We start from the raw sequence: 20,686 nt of genomic DNA, 5'->3' as shown, positions 1-20,686 counted from the left end.
GTGTGTGTGTGCAGAAAATGTAGTGCAAAGCCCGTAGCCACACCGCACCTGCGGTATTAGATGGAGCGCACCCGCGCTGAGGACACCGCACCCGCGGTCTTGTAGGCAGCGCACCCGCGGTCAAGCTTCGGGAAATCTGGATAAAGTCGACATTGCATGGAGCGCACCCGCGGTGCATATATGACCGCACCCGCGGTGCGACGTGCCGCGCAAAAACGATGCCACGTTTTCAATTATGCATGTAGTATATATATAGGTGTCAAACGAATTCTCTTTCATTCTTCAGAAGGCAACCGAGGGATTAGGGAGGAACTTGATATTCTTGAGCTTAGAATTTAAGTTACGAAGAATCTGTCTATCAGAATTCGAATCTGAACGCAGCAGCGTGTTCCTCTCGACACGAGCTACATAAGGACGTAAGTTTCGTTACGTTTTGCGATGTTTTGAAATTAGGATGTTGTCAGAACTGAATATGATTCAGATATGGTGTTTCTGCTGTAGTGATCATTGTATAATCGAAGACAAATTGAAGAATAGATTGGTTATACAATTGTTATGATTTTCAGAAGATATTGATTGAGATTAAACACTAGATTTGTGTTGTTCTTGATTGAAGAATAGAGAGATGATTATTCTTGTATGTCTGGATAGATTATTCAGTAGATATGTGAAGTCAGATCGAAGAAAGAATACCGTATTTCTGTGTTTTGTATTGCAGCATCTCTGAAGATGTATTTGTTAGATATTCATATGCAGGAAAAAGATTGATCAGATTCAGATATGATTTCGATTAGATTGTGATATTATTGATATGACCCAGATTGTATCATTGTTCAGACATTGATCAGATTGTATACTAAATTGAGTATTGATCAGAACAGATTGTGGATTGAGTTACACATTGATACAGTGTATTTATATTGTCATTTCAGATCGGATATGGACAGACTGGACTTCAAGACTTCGTCTTCCTCAGACGGGGACGACAAAGGTATAATTCATGTGATATTCGGGAAGAAACAACTCAATTGAGATCACCACTTGAGTTGCCCAATAAAATCACATACTCGTTCATTGTTTTATTTTGAGATGATTATGATATATCTTGACATGATTAGATTTGTTTATAGATCTGGTATGCAAATTATGTTGAGATGATTATGCTTTGTTTACAGATCATGTTACATCGCATTAAGATGATTATGCTTGTTTACAGATTTTGTATTCATGCATTAAGATAGGACAGTCTGGAGATCAGGCAGACTTCTAGACGTTCGGCGATATCACAGCTTAGGGGAAGATCACCGCCCCTATTGTAGATGCGGATACAGATCAGGCCGAAGTCTAGGAATAAGACGTACCGTCACCCCGATTGGAGAGTAGGTGATAGATCGTCTTATTCACCCCGGGATCCCTAGAGTTATAGATCGAGTCAAGTCTAGACTTGATTTGATTAGGACTTTATGCTTAAATGGATGTGGCTCCTAGATCATGGGACCCATCGTTATTGCTTTTAGTTGTGCTAGCATGTTTTATGATTTAGATTGTTTACATGCATGTTTATCTGAATTGAGCTACATGCTTAATTTCATAGATTATGAAATATATTGTGTTTATACATGACGTCATGTTTTATGAATTAGCTTGTTTACATACATGCTTACCATGTGTTATACTGGGATTTATTCTCACCGGAGTTATCCGGCTGTTGTCGTGTTTTGTATGTGTGCATGACAACAGGTGGGGCTGGATCAGGGTCGAGAAGATGACGAGAGAAGACGAGTTTAGTGTGGCGATTCCGGACTTACAGTAGATTGGATTTTACTACTTGAACTTTAGTAGTTGAACTTTAGATTAATTAAAAAGACTGTTGTACATTATTGTATCTTTATACTGAAATGTAGTTTTATACAGATATGTATATCATGTAGATGCCATTACCTTCCGCACTTTATTTTAAAAAGAAAAATTTTTAGACCCTCTTTATCAGAACTGATAATTAAATCCCAACGATGATTAAGAAGATGATTAGCGTCCGGGTCCCCACAACAGGTGGTATCAGAGCGATAGATCCTTTAGCGATAATTCCTTTAGATTGAGATAGTCAGAACTGATAGATCCTTTAGACTGAGTTAGATTGAGATAGAAGAGAATGAGCGGGGTAGATTGAACTTTCTCCCTTGCATGTGATTGCTAGCATGAGATTTATTTCAATGTTGACTACATTGTGTGTGCTAGCATGATTTATTGCTTTCCCTATTACATGCTGTTTGTTATCTGAGTTGATTGCAGCATGTAATTAATAAGCCTGAATCAGAACCGAGTCTGGATCAGAGGTATATGATCAGAGGAGGGCTGAGACAGATTATACAGATTGTGTATTGATTTGTTTGACATTCAGATATACCGCCTCGGAGATTTCCAGAAAGGGGTAGTACTTCGTCTGAACAGCTAGATGCATCAGAAGCTCAGCTAGAAGAAAACATGAAAGAATTTGAATTATTACAGCCGCCGATTCTGAATGGTACCGAGACATCTGAAGATTGTCAGAACTGGTTTGATGATATAGAAATTTTGTTCGATTTACTTGACTGTACAGATGAACAGAGGGTTAAAATGGTGCCTTACCAGTTACGAGAAGCCGCCAGGAGTTGGTGGATTACCAGTACAAGAATGTGGGCACAGAGAGGTACAATGATGTCGTGGGAAATATTCAGAACTGAATTCTATCGAAGATTTTTCTCAGCTTCGTACCGAGAGGACAAGAAATTAGAGTTTGAGAATTTGAGCCAAGGGCAGCTAAATATTGACACATATATTGCTAAATTCTCGACTCTAATGCGTTTTGCTCCTCATTTAGCTGGAAATGATGAAGCTATAGTAAATCAATTTATCAGAGGGTTGAATTCCGAGGTAGTTGCCTTCATGAATTTGCAACGACCTTACCATTTTGCTGACATCCTGAGTAGAGCGAAGAGAGCGGAGGCGAGTCTGATTAGACAATTGACAAGGTTGTGTGTGAAGCCACCCCAGACACAGCAATCCCCTCTTCGATATGAGCGTGGCAGTACGAGTGGGAAACAAGAGTTGCTGAAAACTCGTAAGAAGCCATTCAAGAAGTTGGGAAGTGGCTCCTCTAGCTCAAGTGGTTCGAGTACAAGCCATATTGATGTTTATTGTAGGACTTGCGGAGGGAGACATTCAGCAGAACAATGCCAAGGAGTGCTTGGTAGATGCAATATCTGTAAACAGCTGGGGCATTTTGCTAAAGTTTGTCCCCAGAGATGGTCCCGAAGATCGTAGGGAACATCGTTTAATTGAGAAACAGAACCAGAAGCCACAACAGGTACTATTATTTATGATTTTATTGCATATGTATTGATATATACGAATGCATTTGTTAAGAATATCTTTGACTGAGTTGTATGGAGATATGCTGTATCTGTTGGGTCTAGTGGTACTGTAGTATTGATTTCCTAGCTTGTTGAGGAAATGTTGATATCAGAGATTTCTGTGACATATTATATACTACAGTAAGATAAGAATGAGATCGAGTTAGATTATGATGTACTTGTGTTTTCTGATTTGAACGCATTATTGATATGTATATGCTGCACAAGTACAGACATATTGTAGAATTTTTCTAAAAATGGTAAGAGTAAGACCAGAAAGGAATGATCAGTGGAGATACCACGATAAGGATTCTAGATTTAGAATTCCTTTGATATATGTATTGTATATGACTCGATTAGTACAGAAAGGAGCAGATTGCATCCTTATGTATTCAGTAGATCCACTGAAATCGAGTTTAGTATTGACAGATTGGTCAATATTATACAAGTTGGCTGATGTTTCCCTAGATCAGATTTCAGGATTGTGTTATATCAGAAAGATAGAGTTCAGAATTGAATTGAGATCTGGCATTGTTTGTATAGTAGATTTAGTACATAATGGTATTGACTATACAGAATGATACAAAATGAATTGAAGGAATATTTGAAAGATCATACTAAATATTCTGAGAATTATGATTCTTGTATACAGAAATTGTTCAGATATGTATTTTGGTTGAAACAGATTGTATTCAGAATATGTGATATCTGCAGTTTGTATATCGATTTATTTGTACAGTTGAGACAGAAATCAGTGACTGTAACCGACACAGGTAACAGATATATCAGAATTAGCAGAAATGTCAGAAAGTCAGAATCGCTGAGTTTTACAGATTTTCTTATTCTCTGATCTCCTTATTATATTATATCTGCTTACGTATTGCACTTGCTCTAAATCAGTATTTGAGACATCTGATATTGTTGAGAGCATATTCTATTTGCAGATGAGATATGACAGATGATTTAGGCACTGTGAAGATTGATCAGTAGTCAGAATCATCAGTGTTGCCGCAATCGTTGTTTTATGAGTACTAGATCTGTCTAGGTTTTGCTATTCTGAATCTGATGTAATATTCCTGTTATTGTGAATCAGTGTTTGATACCGATTAGTGTAAATAGTTAGACATGTGATCAGAATGTTCAAAGTTGTTTGTAATAATCAGAACAAAGCATCAGTCAGAATAACAGATATTTGATTTTGTGTTATATGGGACTGATTATGTTATGATATCAGAATGTTTCAGAATTGGTTACAGATTTTGATATTGATAGTCAGAGCTGAATACCAGGTAGGTATTTTTTCTTTATTTTATGTTATTAACTGAATTGTTTATACAGGATGGTTCGAATCTGAATTCACAGATAACGTCAGAACCGAACAGTTATTGTAGTATCCCGATGCCTAAATTGAGTAATTATTGGATTAATTATATTCTGCGAGTTCGGAAGGAACGAACCAGGATCGGACCGTCCGAAGAGGTTCGGATCGTCCGAAGTGGGTTCGGATGGACCGTTCGGTTCGGTGTCAGACCGAGTCTTGTCAACAGTAGACTGTGTCAGGGTTCGGATCGTCCGAAGAGGTTCGGATCGTCCGAAGACAGGTGGCTGGACACGTGGAAGACATGCAGAGTTCGGAACGTCCGAAGTGGATCGGATCGTCCGAAGTGCACAGGATCGGATCTTCCGAAGTGGATCGGATCGTCCGATCGTCGTCTATAAATAGAGGCGCGAGGCTTCACTTTTCAATTACCAATTCCGAGAGTTCCAGAGCGTTTTAGTCGTTTCTGATGGGTTTCTAGCTTTTCCCGAGGTTCGGGCACTAGCAGGGAGCTACTGGCTTTGTAGCGGAGCTGTGCTCTAGTTGGGAGCTAGCGGCATCAGTGGGCTGACTACGGACGCAGGTATGGTTCTAGGTTCCCTTGAGATTTGGAAGTATCTATTAGTCTAGTTAAGGCTTTTAGATGTGGTTTAGTGATATGGTATCACTTGGATTGTAGGCTTGATTCTAGGGCTGATTACTAGGATCTACTGGTTTGAGGTACGGAAGTACTATCCGAGATATCCTGGTTGAGTATGCTTTACTATGTGTTGCATGTTTATGTGTTGCATTATTATCTGACATATGATGCATGGTTTATTATGCGGCATTTGCATAATCATGTTGGGCCTGTTTATCTTTTGAGATAGCCTGTTCAGAGGGTGCTCAGCCCTCGGTTGTTGTGGATGGTTGGACCCCGTTGGCCGACGGTGGTCAGGATACCGGTATATCCACAGGTTTATGGTATGGGAGCCACCTCCTGGTGCGACGGCGCAGAGTGCTACATACCTTGACGTCATTTGCCTGAGCAGTTTTTCGTTATACCCAGACCCTGGTATCCAGTACATTTTGCATACATGCATGTCATAGTCTTGTATACTCATTCTTTCGGTACTGAGCGTTTTATGCTCACGTCCTCGGTTTATCTCTGTTTTGGACACCCTATTCGATGGGGCAGGTCTCAGGTTGGACGGTCCAGGAGGGAGAGGACAGGGAGCTAGCAGGGGTTGACCTGTAGTTGCTGGTATTTTATTCTTGGGATTTAGTTTGATTTGGTTGTTTTAGTATTCGTACTTACTGATTCGATCGGGCTGTATATGTTGTTTTTTTTCCGCTGTTTATCTGATTCAGTTTTATTAAGTTAATTGCATGCTTAAGTTCTGATTAGTAGGTGATTCTGGAACGGGTCACTACAGTTATGGATTCAATTTTCATTCAGATAGTTGTGAATGTGCGTTATTCGAACAGATAGTTGTGATATAGACAGATCAGATCAGTTGTCACAAAATTTGTACAGAAATGTTGGCAGAAATTGTACTGACAAGTCTGAATTGCTAACAGAAGAAGACAAAAAGATTGAAATCAGAAGATTATTACAGATTTTGTATAGTTCTGAATAGAAATGGGAGTACATTTCTATGGCTTTCGTAATGAAATTACCGCCATTTCCTTTAGATTATGATATGATATGATTATGATTGACAGATTACTCAATCTATATCTATCAGTTTGTACCAGATTACGTACAAACAGAACTAGATGACATAGATCGATGTCAAAGAAATAATCAGATAGATTAGAATATTGAATAAGATGATATCAGATTGTGATTTTGATGGAGTTGTACTTGTGATAAAGTATATCATAAGCTCTCTTGTACAGATTATTCACAGATTGACAGATAGTCAGGGCGTGGTTACCAGATATTGACAGATATTTGTAGAACATTAGTACTGGATGTTAGTACTAGTTTATATAGATTATTGTCATTGTGTAACTTACTGTATGACAATAGTTATTGAAGATAGTTCAGAATGAACAGATTGAAGAAACCAACGTCGGATGGTGACGATTGGTAGTTGAAGACAAAGACGGAGTATACCCTTGACCGGGATAAACAGATTTAATATCAGTAGATGATACTGATAGGTTGTTATGAACTGTGATTGGTTTATACGGATGTTGTATAACCAACATGGCAAGATTGATTCTGTCAGAGTTAGTTTAAGAAGTATTATGATAGGATACTTCATGAATTCTTATTCCAGACTGGAATCAGAGAGTTGAGTTCGAGTTGAACTCGAGTATACATTTCTTCTCGTATAGCTGAATTGATTACTTGAGAGTTCGGGGACGAACTCAGATCTAAGAGGGGGAGAAATGTAACGCCCGGGAATTATAGGATTGTTGAACCAAGATTATTAATCGTCATTAACGGGAGACTCGGAAGATATGAAAATGCATGACATGCAATGAGGGAAGGAAAGACTTGAGAAACCAGGTGTGGCATGATCAGAAAACTAGAATTTAGAAGTTTGCACACCCGCACCCGCGGTGCTAGCACGACCCCCCCCCCCCCCCCCCCCCCCGCGGTGTGTGTGTGCAGAAAATGTAGTGCAAAGCCCGTAGCCACACCGCACCTGCGGTATTAGATGGAGCGCACCCGCGCTGAGGACACCGCACCCGCGGTCTTGTAGGCAGCGCACCCGCGGTCAAGCTTCGGGAAATCTGGATAAAGTCGACATTGCATGGAGCGCACCCGCGGTGCATATATGACCGCACCCGCGGTGCGACGTGCCGCGCAAAAACGATGCCACGTTTTCAATTATGCATGTAGTATATATATAGGTGTCAAACGAATTCTCTTTCATTCTTCAGAAGGCAACCGAGGGATTAGGGAGGAACTTGATATTCTTGAGCTTAGAATTTAAGTTACGAAGAATCTGTGTATCAGAATTCGAATCTGAACGCAGCAGCGTGTTCCTCTCGACACGAGCTACATAAGGACGTAAGTTTCATTACGTTTTGCGATGTTTTGAAATTAGGATGTTGTCAGAACTAAATATGATTCAGATATGGTGTTTCTTCTGTAGTGATCATTGTATAATCGAAGACAAATTGAAGAATAGATTGGTTATACAATTGTTATGATTTTCAGAAGATATTGATTGAGATTAAACACTAGATTTGTATTGTTCTTGATTGAAGAATAGAGAGATGATTATTCTTGTATGTCTGGATAGATTATTCAGTAGATATGTGAAGTCAGATCGAAGAAAGAATACCGTATTTCTGTGTTTTGTATTGCAGCATCTCTGAAGATGTATTTGTTAGATATTCATATGCAGGAAAAAGATTGATCAGATTCAGATATGATTTCGATTAGATTGTGATATTATTGATATGACCCAGATTGTATCATTGTTCAGACATTGATCAGATTGTATACTAAATTGAGTATTGATCAGAACAGATTGTGGATTGAGTTACACATTGATACAATGTATTTATATTGTCATTTCAGATCGGATATGGACAGACTGGACTTCAAGACTTCGTCTTCCTCAGACGGGGACGACAAAGGTATAATTCATGTGATATTCGGGAAGAAACAACTCAATTGAGATCACCACTTGAGTTGCCCAATAAAATCACATACTTGTTCATTGTTTTATTTTGAGATGATTATGTTATATCTTGACATGATTAGATTTGTTTATAGATCTGGTATGCAAATTATGTTGAGATGATTATGCTTTGTTTACAGATCATGTTACATCGCATTAAGATGATTATGCTTGTTTACAGATTTTGTATTCATGCATTAAGATAGGACAGTCTGGAGATCAGGCAGACTTCTAGACGTTCGGCGATATCACAGCTTAGGGGAAGATCACCGCCCCTATTGTAGATGCGGATACAGATCAGGCCGAAGTCTAGGAATAAGACGTACCGTCACCCCGATTGGAGAGTAGGTGATAGATCGTCTTATTCACCCCGGGATCTCTAGAGTTATAGATCGAGTCAAGTCTAGACATGATTTGATTAGGACTTTATGCTTAAATGGATGTGGCTCCTAGATCATGGGACCCATCGTTATTGCTTTTAGTTGTGCTAGCATGTTTTATGATTTAGATTGTTTACATGCATGTTTATCTGAATTGAGCTGCATGCTTAATTTCATAGATTATGAAATATATTGTGTTTATACATGACGTCATGTTTTATGAATTAGCTTGTTTACATACATGCTTACCATGTGTTATACTGGGATTTATTCTCACCGGAGTTATCCGGCTGTTGTCGTGTTTTGTATGTGTGCATGACAACAGGTGGGGCTGGATCAGGGTCGAGAAGATGACGAGAGAAGACGAGTTTAGCGTGGCGATTCCGGACTTACAGTAGATTCGATTTTACTACTTGAACTTTAGTAGTTGAACTTTAGATTAATTAAAAAGACTGTTGTACATTATTGTATCTTTATACTGAAATGTAGTTTTTGTATTAGCCGAGCCCGGTGTACGGTACGGTTTAAGCTTTATTGTGTTAATTGGGTTTTGTGATTAGATGATTATAGTTGTGTTTTGGGCTATAGTATTATTGGTTATTATTTATTTGAGGAGTTAATTGCTGTTGATTGTTCGTTTCAGCGTTTCGAATCGATTTTTAGTTGCTTTGTTACTGTTCATTGCCGTGAGTAGAGTGCACCCGCGCTCTTAGATGAGTGCCCCCGCGGTGTACTATTCATGATTTTGGATTTGGAGGGCCGTGGCATCACCGCACCCGCGGCAGTGCAAGGACCGCACCCGCGGTGAGACCGCACCCGCGGTAATTGTAGCACCGCACCCGCGGTGTTCGTGCATGGGATTTATTTTGGTTGCCGTGAGCTTAGCGCACCCGCGGTGCTTGTGTGACCGCACCCGCGGTGTAAGTATGGGCGAGTTTTTAAGTGACTTTTTGGGAGTTGTTGGCCATACCTACCTTATCTTCTTTCCTCCATTTCCGATTTTCTCTCTTTTGACAAGGGTTTTCATCCATTTCAATTGCTTCCCACCTTTGATTCTTGGCTTTGTTTCGATTTCCGACTTGAGATCATCGTTCTCCGTGGTATAAGGAAGCTTAGGTAAGTTTTTGGTGCGATTCTATTGAGGTTTCGAGTTAAGGGTTATTTTGGATTTGATGTTTTGATGGTTCTATGGATTATTTAGCATGGACTTTTGGATTTAGTCTTGATATTGGTGTTATTTATGGATTATTGTTGTAGGTGGTGTACCAAGAGTATAGTTGGAGGTGTTCTATTGGTTTGTAAGTGGAATTTCATCCTTTTTGCTCACATGATATTATATGTATTGTGTTTTAAAGGTTTCAAAGCGTTATTCCCTTCCATTGATCCATTGCTATGTATTCGTTTCATTGATTATCTATTGGAGGCATTGTATGTCTCACCATTGTTATAAAGGGAATACAAGATATATTATGAGATTGCGAAACGACGGCCTTAAATGCTATTGAGAATTCAAATGTTTTATTGGATTGATTAATCATAGCCATAGCATTGCATGCAATTAGATGATCATCGACCATAGGCTTCTATCCCCTCACAGTTATCGATTTATATCGATGGGATATTGGCAACCACAGTCACAGATACTATTGATATCAATCCAACCATAGAAAAGAGAAATACCATCGTTTTGCTATCTATTGCCATTGCTATTGCTACAGTTATTGCTACGTTATTCATATTTCAGAGTTGATGGTATTTATGATTTCAAAGTCATGTTTTACAGAGTATACTATGTATCATTGCTATGTAAGAGTTCCACTTGCTGAGATTTATTCTCATTTCAGTTATTTCGTGTGATGCAGATAAGAGCGACGGACCGGGACGTTGACTGTGGATGGGGGTCATATGCATACGAAGATTGGAAGGATGATTATTTTGTACCATTTTGTAACATGATCACACTAATGATATTTTGTATTTTGTTATGTCATTGGAATGATCATGTTGTTATTTTGTAAACACTTTTATAAAATGTATTTTGAAACTCCTTCCATGTTTGAAAGAAAATTTTAAATTCCGCTGTATTTTAATTGTATCGGGTCAGGGTGTCACATTTAGTGGTATCAGAGCGGTGTTCTTCGGACCAATGCATATGACTTCGTCTACTTTCAACTGTCCGGGTATGTTTTCTTGCATCTATCCATTGTTATATATTGATTGGTGTCTTGTGAGCAATTGTAGAGTATGCCTCCTAAGCGTAAGGCGGCAGAGGGTGAGGATAGTTCTTCCTCGAGAGTTGTCGACGAGTTCGGCAAGTTGCTTAAGGAGCAGGCTAAGGTGCATAGCGATCAGATTCAACAGTTGCTCCGATTGCAAGGAGCAGGTCAGGGTCGAGGCCAAGTGAGAGGTCAAGTTGCTCAGGCTGTTGGCACTGATGCCGTCTTTTCTTCTTTTAAGAGAATGGATCCACCGGAATTCGCAGGTAGCACCGATCCTCTAGTTGCTGTCGAGTGGGTCTAGGCGCTTGAAGCTATCTTCGATCATCTCCAGTATGAGGACAAAGACAGGATTAGCTGTGCAGTGTTCATGTTGGTTAAGGCTGCCCGCATTTGGTGGAATGCTACGAAAGTTGGAGTTGATGTTGCGACACTGAAGTGGTCAGAGTTCACTGACTTGTTCTACGACAAGTATTTCCCCGACGCACTTCGAGCGAGGAAGGTTACGGAGTTCTTGGAACTTAGACAGGGGAGCTTGGATGTTGGCCAGTATATTCTGAAGTTCGAGGAGGGTTGCCTATTTGCTCCGTATATTGCTTCGAACGACAAGGACAAGGGCGCTCATTTCATTCGAGGCCTTAGAGCGGAGATTCGTCGTGATATCAACATGTCCAAAGCTGTTACTTTCAAGGAGATTGTGTCCAAAGCATTGTTGGCCGAGCAAGACGAGAAGGACATCGCCAGGGAGAGGCAGGAGAGACACCAGGCCATTGCTCAGAGAGGCCAGGGTTCGAATCAGAGGGGCAGGGATCGTTTCAAGGGCAAGGGCAAGATGGAGCCGAGTTCTAGACCACCGCCAGTTCCATTTGATCCCGAGAAGCCATTGTGTCCAAAGTGTGGTAAGCATCATCGAGGAGAGTGCAGATTGGGCACTCATACTTGTTTTCGTTGTGGCGCGGCGGGTCACGTTGCTAGAAATTGCCCGAGGGGAGATAGCCAAGGGAAGGTGCAGGGTCGTATCTTTGCGATGACCAAGGAAGGTATTAATCGTGATTCTTCATTGATCTCTAGTACTATTTTGATTTCAGGCAGAGTAGCTACTACTTTGATTGATACTGGTGCTACTCATTCTTTTATGTCTGAATTATTTTTGAGATCTTTGGGTATAGTTCCTTCTGTTCTTCCCATTCAGATTAATGTTGCTTTACCTTCTGGGGATGTCTTGTGCCCGACATCAATTGTCTTTGAGTGCCCTGTTCGTATTGAGGAGCGAGTTGTATTCGCTGATTTGATTGTTATCCCTATGGTTGCCTTCGATGTTATTCTTGGCATGGATTGGCTTTTGACTTACCGTGCAGTTATCGATTGTGTTGCTAAGAAGGTGACTTTTGCAGATGATGGCCAGGGAGGAGCGCTCGCCAGCACAGGTACTTCGCTGGTCCTTCCTTTTATTTCTTGCTTTGAGGCTGAGAGATTGTTGTGTAGAGGTTGCGATGGGTTTCTTGCTTCTATTGTGGATGTTGATAGATTGACTAAGTTGAATGTAGATGATATTGATGTGGTGAGAGAGTTTGCTGATGTGTTTGAGGATGATGTTCCGGGTTTGCCGCCGGATAGAGATGTTGAGTTTGTGATCGATTTAGCTCCAGGTACGGTTCCTATTTCTAAGGCTCCGTACCGGATGGCCCCTACCGAGATGAAGGAGTTGAAGACTCAGTTGCAGGATCTTTTAGACAAGGGCTTTATTCGTCCGAGTTCTTCGCCTTGGGGAGCTCCGGTTCTATTTGTCAAGAAGAAGGATGGTTCTCTGCGACTGTGTATCGACTACAGGGAGCTTAACAAAATAACTGTCAAGAACAAGTATCCGTTGCCTCGGATAGATGATTTGTTTGATCAGCTCCATGGCGCTACTGTGTTCTCGAAGATTGATCTTCGGTCTGGCTACTATCAGTTGAAGGTTAGGGAGTCTGATATCCCTAAGACAGCTTTCCGGACCAGGTACGGTCACTATGAGTTTCTTGTCATGTCTTTTGGGTTGACCAATGCCCCTTCAGTCTTCATGGATCTGATGAACCGTGTGTTCAAGCCTTATCTGGATAGCTTCGTTATTGTTTTCATCGACGATATCCTGATCTATTCCAAATCCAGAGAGCTTCATGCAGAGCATCTCAGAGTGGTGCTTCAGTTGTTGCGAGAGAAGAGGTTGTTTGCCAAGTTGAAGAAGTGTGAGTTTTGGCTAGATCAGATTTCTTTTCTAGGCCATGTGGTTTCGAGAGATGGCATTGCTGTTGATCCGTTGAAGATAGAGGCGATTCGGAGTTGGCCTATTCCTACCACTGTTTCTGAGGTACGCAGTTTCCTCGGTTTGGCGGGTTACTATCGTCGTTTCATTTCAGGTTTCTCCAAGATTGCCCTGCCATTGTCCAATCTGACGAGGAAGACTGTGAAGTTCGAGTGGTCTATCGATTGCCAGAGTGCATTTCAGGAGTTGAAGGACAGATTGACGACAGCTCCTGTTCTTTCTTTGCCCAGTGGTTCAGAGGATTTTGTGGTCTATACCGATGCGTCGAAGAGAGGCCTTGGTGCAGTGTTGATGCAGCGAGGTAAGGTCATTGCCTATGCGTCTCGCCAGTTGAAGGATTATGAGAAGAAATATCCGACGCACGATTTGGAGCTTGCAGCTGTGGTTTTCGCCCTTAAGATTTGGAGACATTATCTGTATGGCGAAAAGTGTGAGATCTTCACAGACCACAAGAGTTTGAAGTATCTGTTCTCGCAGAAAGAGCTCAATATGCGACAGAGGAGGTGGTTAGAGCTTGTCAAGGATTACGATGTGTCGATCAGTTATCACCCAGGGAAGGCGAATGTGGTGGCTGATGCTTTGAGCCGCAAGTCGAGTGCTTCATTGAGTTCTTTGATTCAGAGACCATTGTTGATGGATTTGCAGAGAGAGAAGATTGATCTGGTGATTCCAGGTACCATTCCTCGCTTTTCAGCGTTGGTCATTCGATCTACATTGACGGACAGGATCCGTAGAGAGCAGTCGACTGATGTCCAGTTGGCAGAGTTGAGAGCTAGAGCCGAGGCTAGAGGGAATTCAGAGTTTAGTCTGAATGGTGATGATTTGGTAACTTTCAGAGGCCGCATTTGTGTTCCTTCTGGCGACGATATTCGTAGAGACGTCTTGACAGAGGCTCATACCGCACCTTATTCGATTCATCCAGGCAGTACGAAGATGTATCAGGATCTTCGTCGACTCTACTGGTGGCCAGGTATGAAGAGAGATATTGCTTTGTTCATTTCTCAGTGCCTTACTTGTCAGCAGGTAAAGATTGAGCACCAGAGACCTGCTGGGACATTGCTTTCTTTGCCGATTCCTCAGTGGAAGTGTGTGACACCCTAACAAACAAATGTGCTTAAATGCATTTTTTATTAGTATAAATTTTATTATTTTCACTTTTTAAATTTTATCACATTATTTTTCGGTACAAATTTTATTTGTCTAAAGTGTCTAGAAATACATTAAAATACATCACAATACACTTAAAAATTCATCAAGCACTATAAGGTTCTCATTTCAAAATCAAATACCCAAAATATAATAAAATATAATAAAATAATATAATTAAACTCAACATATATGTTAAGTAATTAATTACAATAATTATTAAGTTCAATATAAAATAATTAGGTTCAATAATTAGAGACACGAATATAATAATATTAAGTTTGGATAAACATGAGATTTTTTCTATTTAATAAATAAATAAATAAAAAATAATAATAAAAGGATAAACATGGGATTCTCGGCTATAAATAACCGAGCACTTTCCATTCCAGAGACCAAGCCGAGAAAAGGGAAAAAAAAAGGGGAAGAAGGAGAGAAAGGGAAAGGGAAGAAGAAAAAGAGGGAGAAAAGGAAGAAAAAATAGAAGGAAAAGCTATACCCTTTCCGAAAAATCCCAATAAATCACTAACTATTCACCTCATATCATAAAACAATATAGCGCTGGAGGTGAGGCAAGAAGATCGACCAAAGACAAGAAAATCAAATAAAGATATTCCGTGAAACGGCGTCGGTATACCGTTTTCAAGCTTGGTACTTTTCGCTTATTTTTCTTATAGTTACACACCAAACTAGAGGTCGACTTTAATAACAAAGTTGTACCTCTTGTTGCATAGATGAGGTACATACCGCCCGTCATCCCAAAATATTGCCGGAACTAACATTTCCGGAATACCGGAGTACCTCAGTTAGCCATACGACGATATTTAATTCTGGTATTGATCGGCTAGGAATTTGACAAAACTTTCAACGGAAGAATTAAAGATCGTAAAAAGTTACACATGCTGGAAAAAAACGGGCCGCGCGTGGCCGTCGGACGGCCAGCCACGCGCCGGCACCGTCGGCGCGTGTACTACACGCGCCGCCGGAACGGCGAGTTTCCGGTGGCCGATCATTGCTGATGATATTTCCGACTTTTTGGCCAACTTTCGTAATATTTGGATATACCTTCTAATTAATATGAATTTTTGAAACTTAATTAAAATCCACCGGATTAAATTTTGAACAAAAAAATAATCTGAAAATTATCAAATAGTTACTTAAAAACTCTAACATATAAATATCATTCATAATATATTTTTAGGACTTGCTCCAGGAACTCGGAGTATTAATCAAGCCTAAATTGTAAGTTATCAGGTGAGGAAATTACTATTCATTCTTCTATTAAAGCCCTTGGCATTTGGCCTGGAAATTTCAATAGCATTTATTTAATGTTCAAATATCATCCACTGTTCATTTGAATTACTGATATATTTCTTGAATATTTATGAATGGATTGATATATCATGAATGAATGAATGAATGAATGGAGTCATGGACAACGGATTTCGGTCCGGAAATTGAGTCCACTGGACAACGTGGCTTCGGCCCGGAAAATGAGTCCAATGAACAACGGGTCAAAAGTCCCGGGTATATGGTTCATCTGAACAACGCACACCGAATATTTCGGTCCGGAGAATGGTTCACCCGGCTCGTAAAAAGTGCTCAATTAGAGCCACCAATGTTATTTTATGGAATTTTCATTTATCTATTATTTCATTGCATATCATTCATAATATCTAAATTTTTATTCCTATTATTTCATGTATAATTATGATGAAGTGTTATTTAAAAGCCATATATTGATTTAAACTCACTAAGTCCTCAAAGACTTAACCCTCTGTTTCTTTTCGTCTATTGTAATTTCCAGACACAGGAACCCCCGAATTGGAACAAGAGAAAAATAACTGAAGCTGAAATAAGAGCATTTGAAAGTTGAGATGATCTGTTTATAAATGAATGTTAAACTTCCGCTGTAACATAATTGTACATATGAATGTTAGACTTCCGCTGTAAAATAATTGTACATATTTGAAATAAGAATGTAAATATTTGTAGATAATCCTTAAATTATTGTAGAACGTAATTAAATTTTATCTACAATATCTTTCTAATAATAATAATGGTAAAAATAAAAATAGAAGTTCAATAAAGAAAGATTGAAGGTAAATGTGGCACCTAGTAAGGGAATAATTATGAATTCCTAAACCGGGCGCCACAGATGTGGTATCAGAGCCTAGGATTCTTAGAACCTAGAGACAAAAGCCTAAGGTTTATTATAATTTCATACATTAATTTTTATGTTTTCATCATAAATTAAATGTCTCTTTTCAGGATGACTCAGTTTGCTTGTTCTGCTTGGGTTTTGAAACATGTCTTGTTTAAAAATAAAACCGACTGTTTACCCTCTAACATAACTATGTACATTCATTACAAGATATGTTCATATTTTATATTTATGTGTTTAGAATGACGTCTTCACAAAATAGTACTCAAGCCAGAATCAGACAAGACATCCCTCCTCAAGATGACCACAACTCGGCAACGGGTGGAAATTCCAGAAACGCTCAACACGATCACCCCCAAGAACAAAACATACAAAATATGTTTGAAATAATGCATCAATTTGTGCAGTTTTGTCAGCAAAATCAACAACGACCTCATGATCAAGCTCAAGAACATCACCTTGAGGCGAATGATAGAGCTCTTGAGAGATTTTTGAGATTCAAACCGCCAAAGTTTGAAGGAAAACCAGATGCTTGTCAAGCAGAATCTTGGCTAAGCAAAATCAACAAAATATTCTCTATTCTCAAATATCCTGAAGAACAAAAGGTGAATTTTTCCACTTACTTATTTGAAGAAGCAGCTCATAACTGGTGGCGTACAGTGGAACATAGGTGGACAAAGAATCACACCCCAAAGACGTGGGAAAATTTTCTGCAAGAGTTCAAAGGTAAATATATAACTCAAGTTATATTGAATACCCGAGAACGTGAATTTATGGATTTAGTCCAAGGTGACATGACTGTAGCTCAATATGAGGCGGAATTCCACCGTCTTATACATTATGCACCACACTACATGGAAGATGAGGTAAGGAAAATGAAAAAATTTGTTCAAGGGTTAAAGCTCGATATTCGTTGGGCAACACTGTCCACAGAAGTTACCAGTTATGTTTCTGCTGTTAATCAAGCCCTACGAGTGGAAGAAGACATCAAGACACTTCTTAAAAAAGAGGAAGAAGAAAAGAAAATTGGGAAGTCCAACCTTTTTGAGGATAACCAGAAAAGAAAATTTGAAAAGAGAACACAACCAGTCAAGCAAGGAGAAGCTGTTAAAGGAAAAGTTCCAAGAAACAACAATAAAAAGTGTGGATATTGTGGATTACCAAATCATGAAGAAGAAAAGTGCTGGAGAAAAGGTGGGAAATGTCTTATTTGCGGAAGTGAGCAACACCGTATTCAAGATTGTCCAAAAAGAACGCAAAAGACTCAACCCACAACAAAGCCAAAGATACCTGCTCGAGCCTATGCCCTCTTAGGAAACCAAGAGGAGGAAGTTGACCCCACTGCAGTCGTAGAAGGTACTGTTACCATATTATCCAGTTCTGCAAAAACTTTATTTGATCCTGGAGCTACTCATTCTTTTATCTCAAAAGTTTTTGCACATAAATTACCACTGTTATTTGAACAGCTACCATATAGCTTCGAAATTTGCTCACCTTTAGGGTCAATGATGATTACTGACATCGTTTACAGAAACTGTTCTTTAAACTTCCAAGAAAAAGAATATCTAGCAGATTTGATTGAATTACCTATCAAGAGCTATGATATTATTCTTGGAATGGATTGGTTATTTAGACACCAAGCCCAACTCAATTGCTACACAAAAGAAGTTTATCTTCAAACTTCTCATCCAATCATTTCCAAAGCTAACCATACCATGGGAATAATATCAACAACAGAAGCTAGGGCTATATTAAAAGACAACGGACAAGGATTTCTAGCTTATTTGATAAATAAGCCAAAAGATCAACTCAAGATCTCAGAAATCTCAGTCGTACAAGAATTCCCAGAGGTTTTTCCTGAAGAGATCAATACTTTACCTCCTCAAAGAGACGTAGAGTTTTCCATTGATCTAATACCTGGAGCACAACCCAGATCAAAAACTCCATATCGAATGGCACCTTCAGAGTTAAAAGAATTAAAACTTCAATTACAAGAGCTCATGGACAAGAAGTACGTCCGGCCTAGTACATCTCCATGGGGTGCTCCTGTATTATTTGTCAAAAAGAAAGATGGAACTCTAAGGATGTGCATTGATTATCGAGAACTTAACAACGTTACCATCAAAAACAAATATCCTCTTCCCCATATCGAAGAATTGTTTGATGTTTTACAAGGATCTCAAGTATATTCAAAACTTGATTTGCGGCAGGGATATTATCAATTGAGGATTAAGGAGGATGACATCTCTAAAACGGCTTTTAATACTCGTTATGGACACTATGAGTTTGTGGTAATGCCATTCGGATTAACCAACGCTCCTGCAGCTTTCATGGATATGATGCATCGAATATTTCAACCATTCTTGGACAAATTCGTTGTCATATTCATAGATGACATTTTGATATTTTCAAGAAGTCATGAGGAACATGCTCAACATCTATGATTGATTGTCAAAACTTTGAAAGAGCATCAATTATATGCCAAATTCAGTAAGTGTGAATTTTGGCTAGAAAAAGTGTCATTTCTTGGACACTTTATCTCTAAGAAAGGACTAGAAGTAGATCCTGCAAAAATAGAAGCCATATCTCGTTGGAAACAACCAATCAACATCACAGAAATCAGAAGTTTTCTCGGCTTAGCAGGATACTACCGAAGATTCATTAAAGATTTTGCGAAAATTGTTGTTCCCCTGACACAGCTAACTCGCAAAGACAACCCTTTCTTGTGGAATGATGAGTGTGAGAAAAGTTTTTGCAAATTAAAAGAAATGCTGACCAGTGCACCTATATTAGCATTACCAGAAGGAACAGAAGGATTTGTGGTTTACACAGATGCCTCAAAAGAAGGCTTTGGATGTGTATTAATGCAAAACGATAAAGTTATTGCATATGCATCTAGAAAATTAAAGAATCATGAGTTAAATTATCCCACTCATGATCTGGAATTAGGAGCAATAGTGTTTGCATTAGCAAAATGGAGACACTATTTGTACGGTTCCAAATTTGATATTTATACAGACCACAAAAGCCTGAAGTATTTATTTACTCAAAAAGAGCTGAACATGAGGCAAAGAAGATTGATTGAATTTTTGGAAGACTACGATTGTTCCATTCTTTATCAATCAGGTAAAGCTAATGTAGTGGCTGATGCTTTAAGTAGAAGGATTAGCATGGCTTGTTTGGGAATGAAAGAAGAAAGAGAATGGGTACACATCCATTCTCGTGGGCACTTGGCCGGATTGAGAATTGAACCTGAATTTCGTACCAGAATTAAGCAAAATCAAGAATTGGACCAAGAAGTTTCAAAACTCCGTGCTGATACCAATTTCATCACCAATTCACAAGGAATACTATGCTATCATGACCGTATTTGTGTGCCAAGCTCAATGAAAAAAGGAAATAATGGAAAAATCACATCAGTCTCGGATCAACATTCATCCAGGAGGATCTAAGATGTAACAAGAGATTAAAAAACACTTCTGGTGGAAAGGAATGAAACGAGATATTGCAGATTTCGTTTCACAATGCCTATCTTGTCAAATGATAAAGGCTGAACATCAAAGACCAGCAGGTCTTTTGCAACCACTTCCTATACCAGAATGGAAATGGGATCAAATAACTATGGACTTTGTGACCGGATTACCCCAGCTTCCAGGAGGTTTTAATAGCATATGGGTAATCGTTGATCGTTTGACCAAGTCAGCACATTTTATACCCATAAGTCACAAATATGGGGTGGAAAAACTGGCTGAACTCTATCAGAAGGAAATTATACGATTACATGGTATCCCCACTACCATAGTATCTGATAGAGATCCGAAGTTTACATCAAGATTATGGAAAAAACTTCAGGAATGCCTTGGTACCAAATTAAATTTTAGCACAGCAGCACATCCGCAAACCGATGGTCAATCTGAACGAACCATTCAAATATTGGAAGACATGCTTCGCGCATGTGTGCTGGATTTTGGGGCAAATTGGGGAAAACATTTGCCTCTAGTTGAATTTTCATACAACAATAGTTATCAATCCACAATAAAAATGGCGCCATATGAAGCATTATATGGAAGAAAATGTCGCTCTCCTCTTAACTGGGATATGGATGAATGGAGAAGCACAAAGAATGGACAAGAACGAGCAAT

At 39.3% G+C, this 20,686-nt stretch overlaps 1 protein-coding gene across 1 annotated transcript; it reads left to right on the top strand.

Annotated features, from left to right (window-relative positions):
* Nucleotides 1–16,933: 16,933 nt before the first annotated feature.
* Nucleotides 16,934–19,996, top strand: LOC140821126 (uncharacterized). The gene is made up of 3 exons (XM_073181540.1): nucleotides 16,934–18,592; nucleotides 19,244–19,538; nucleotides 19,671–19,996. The coding sequence occupies exons 1-3, from the start codon at nucleotides 16,934–16,936 to the stop codon at nucleotides 19,994–19,996; spliced, it is 2,280 nt and encodes a 759-aa protein (XP_073037641.1).
* The last annotated feature ends 690 nt before the right edge of the window (nucleotides 19,997–20,686 follow it).

The sequence above is a fragment of the Primulina eburnea genome, unplaced genomic scaffold (assembly GCF_022965805.1).
Source record: "Primulina eburnea isolate SZY01 unplaced genomic scaffold, ASM2296580v1 ctg429_ERROPOS400000, whole genome shotgun sequence".
Classification (NCBI taxonomy): domain Eukaryota; kingdom Viridiplantae; phylum Streptophyta; class Magnoliopsida; order Lamiales; family Gesneriaceae; genus Primulina; species Primulina eburnea.
This window is presented reverse-complemented; position numbering and strand designations above follow the sequence as displayed.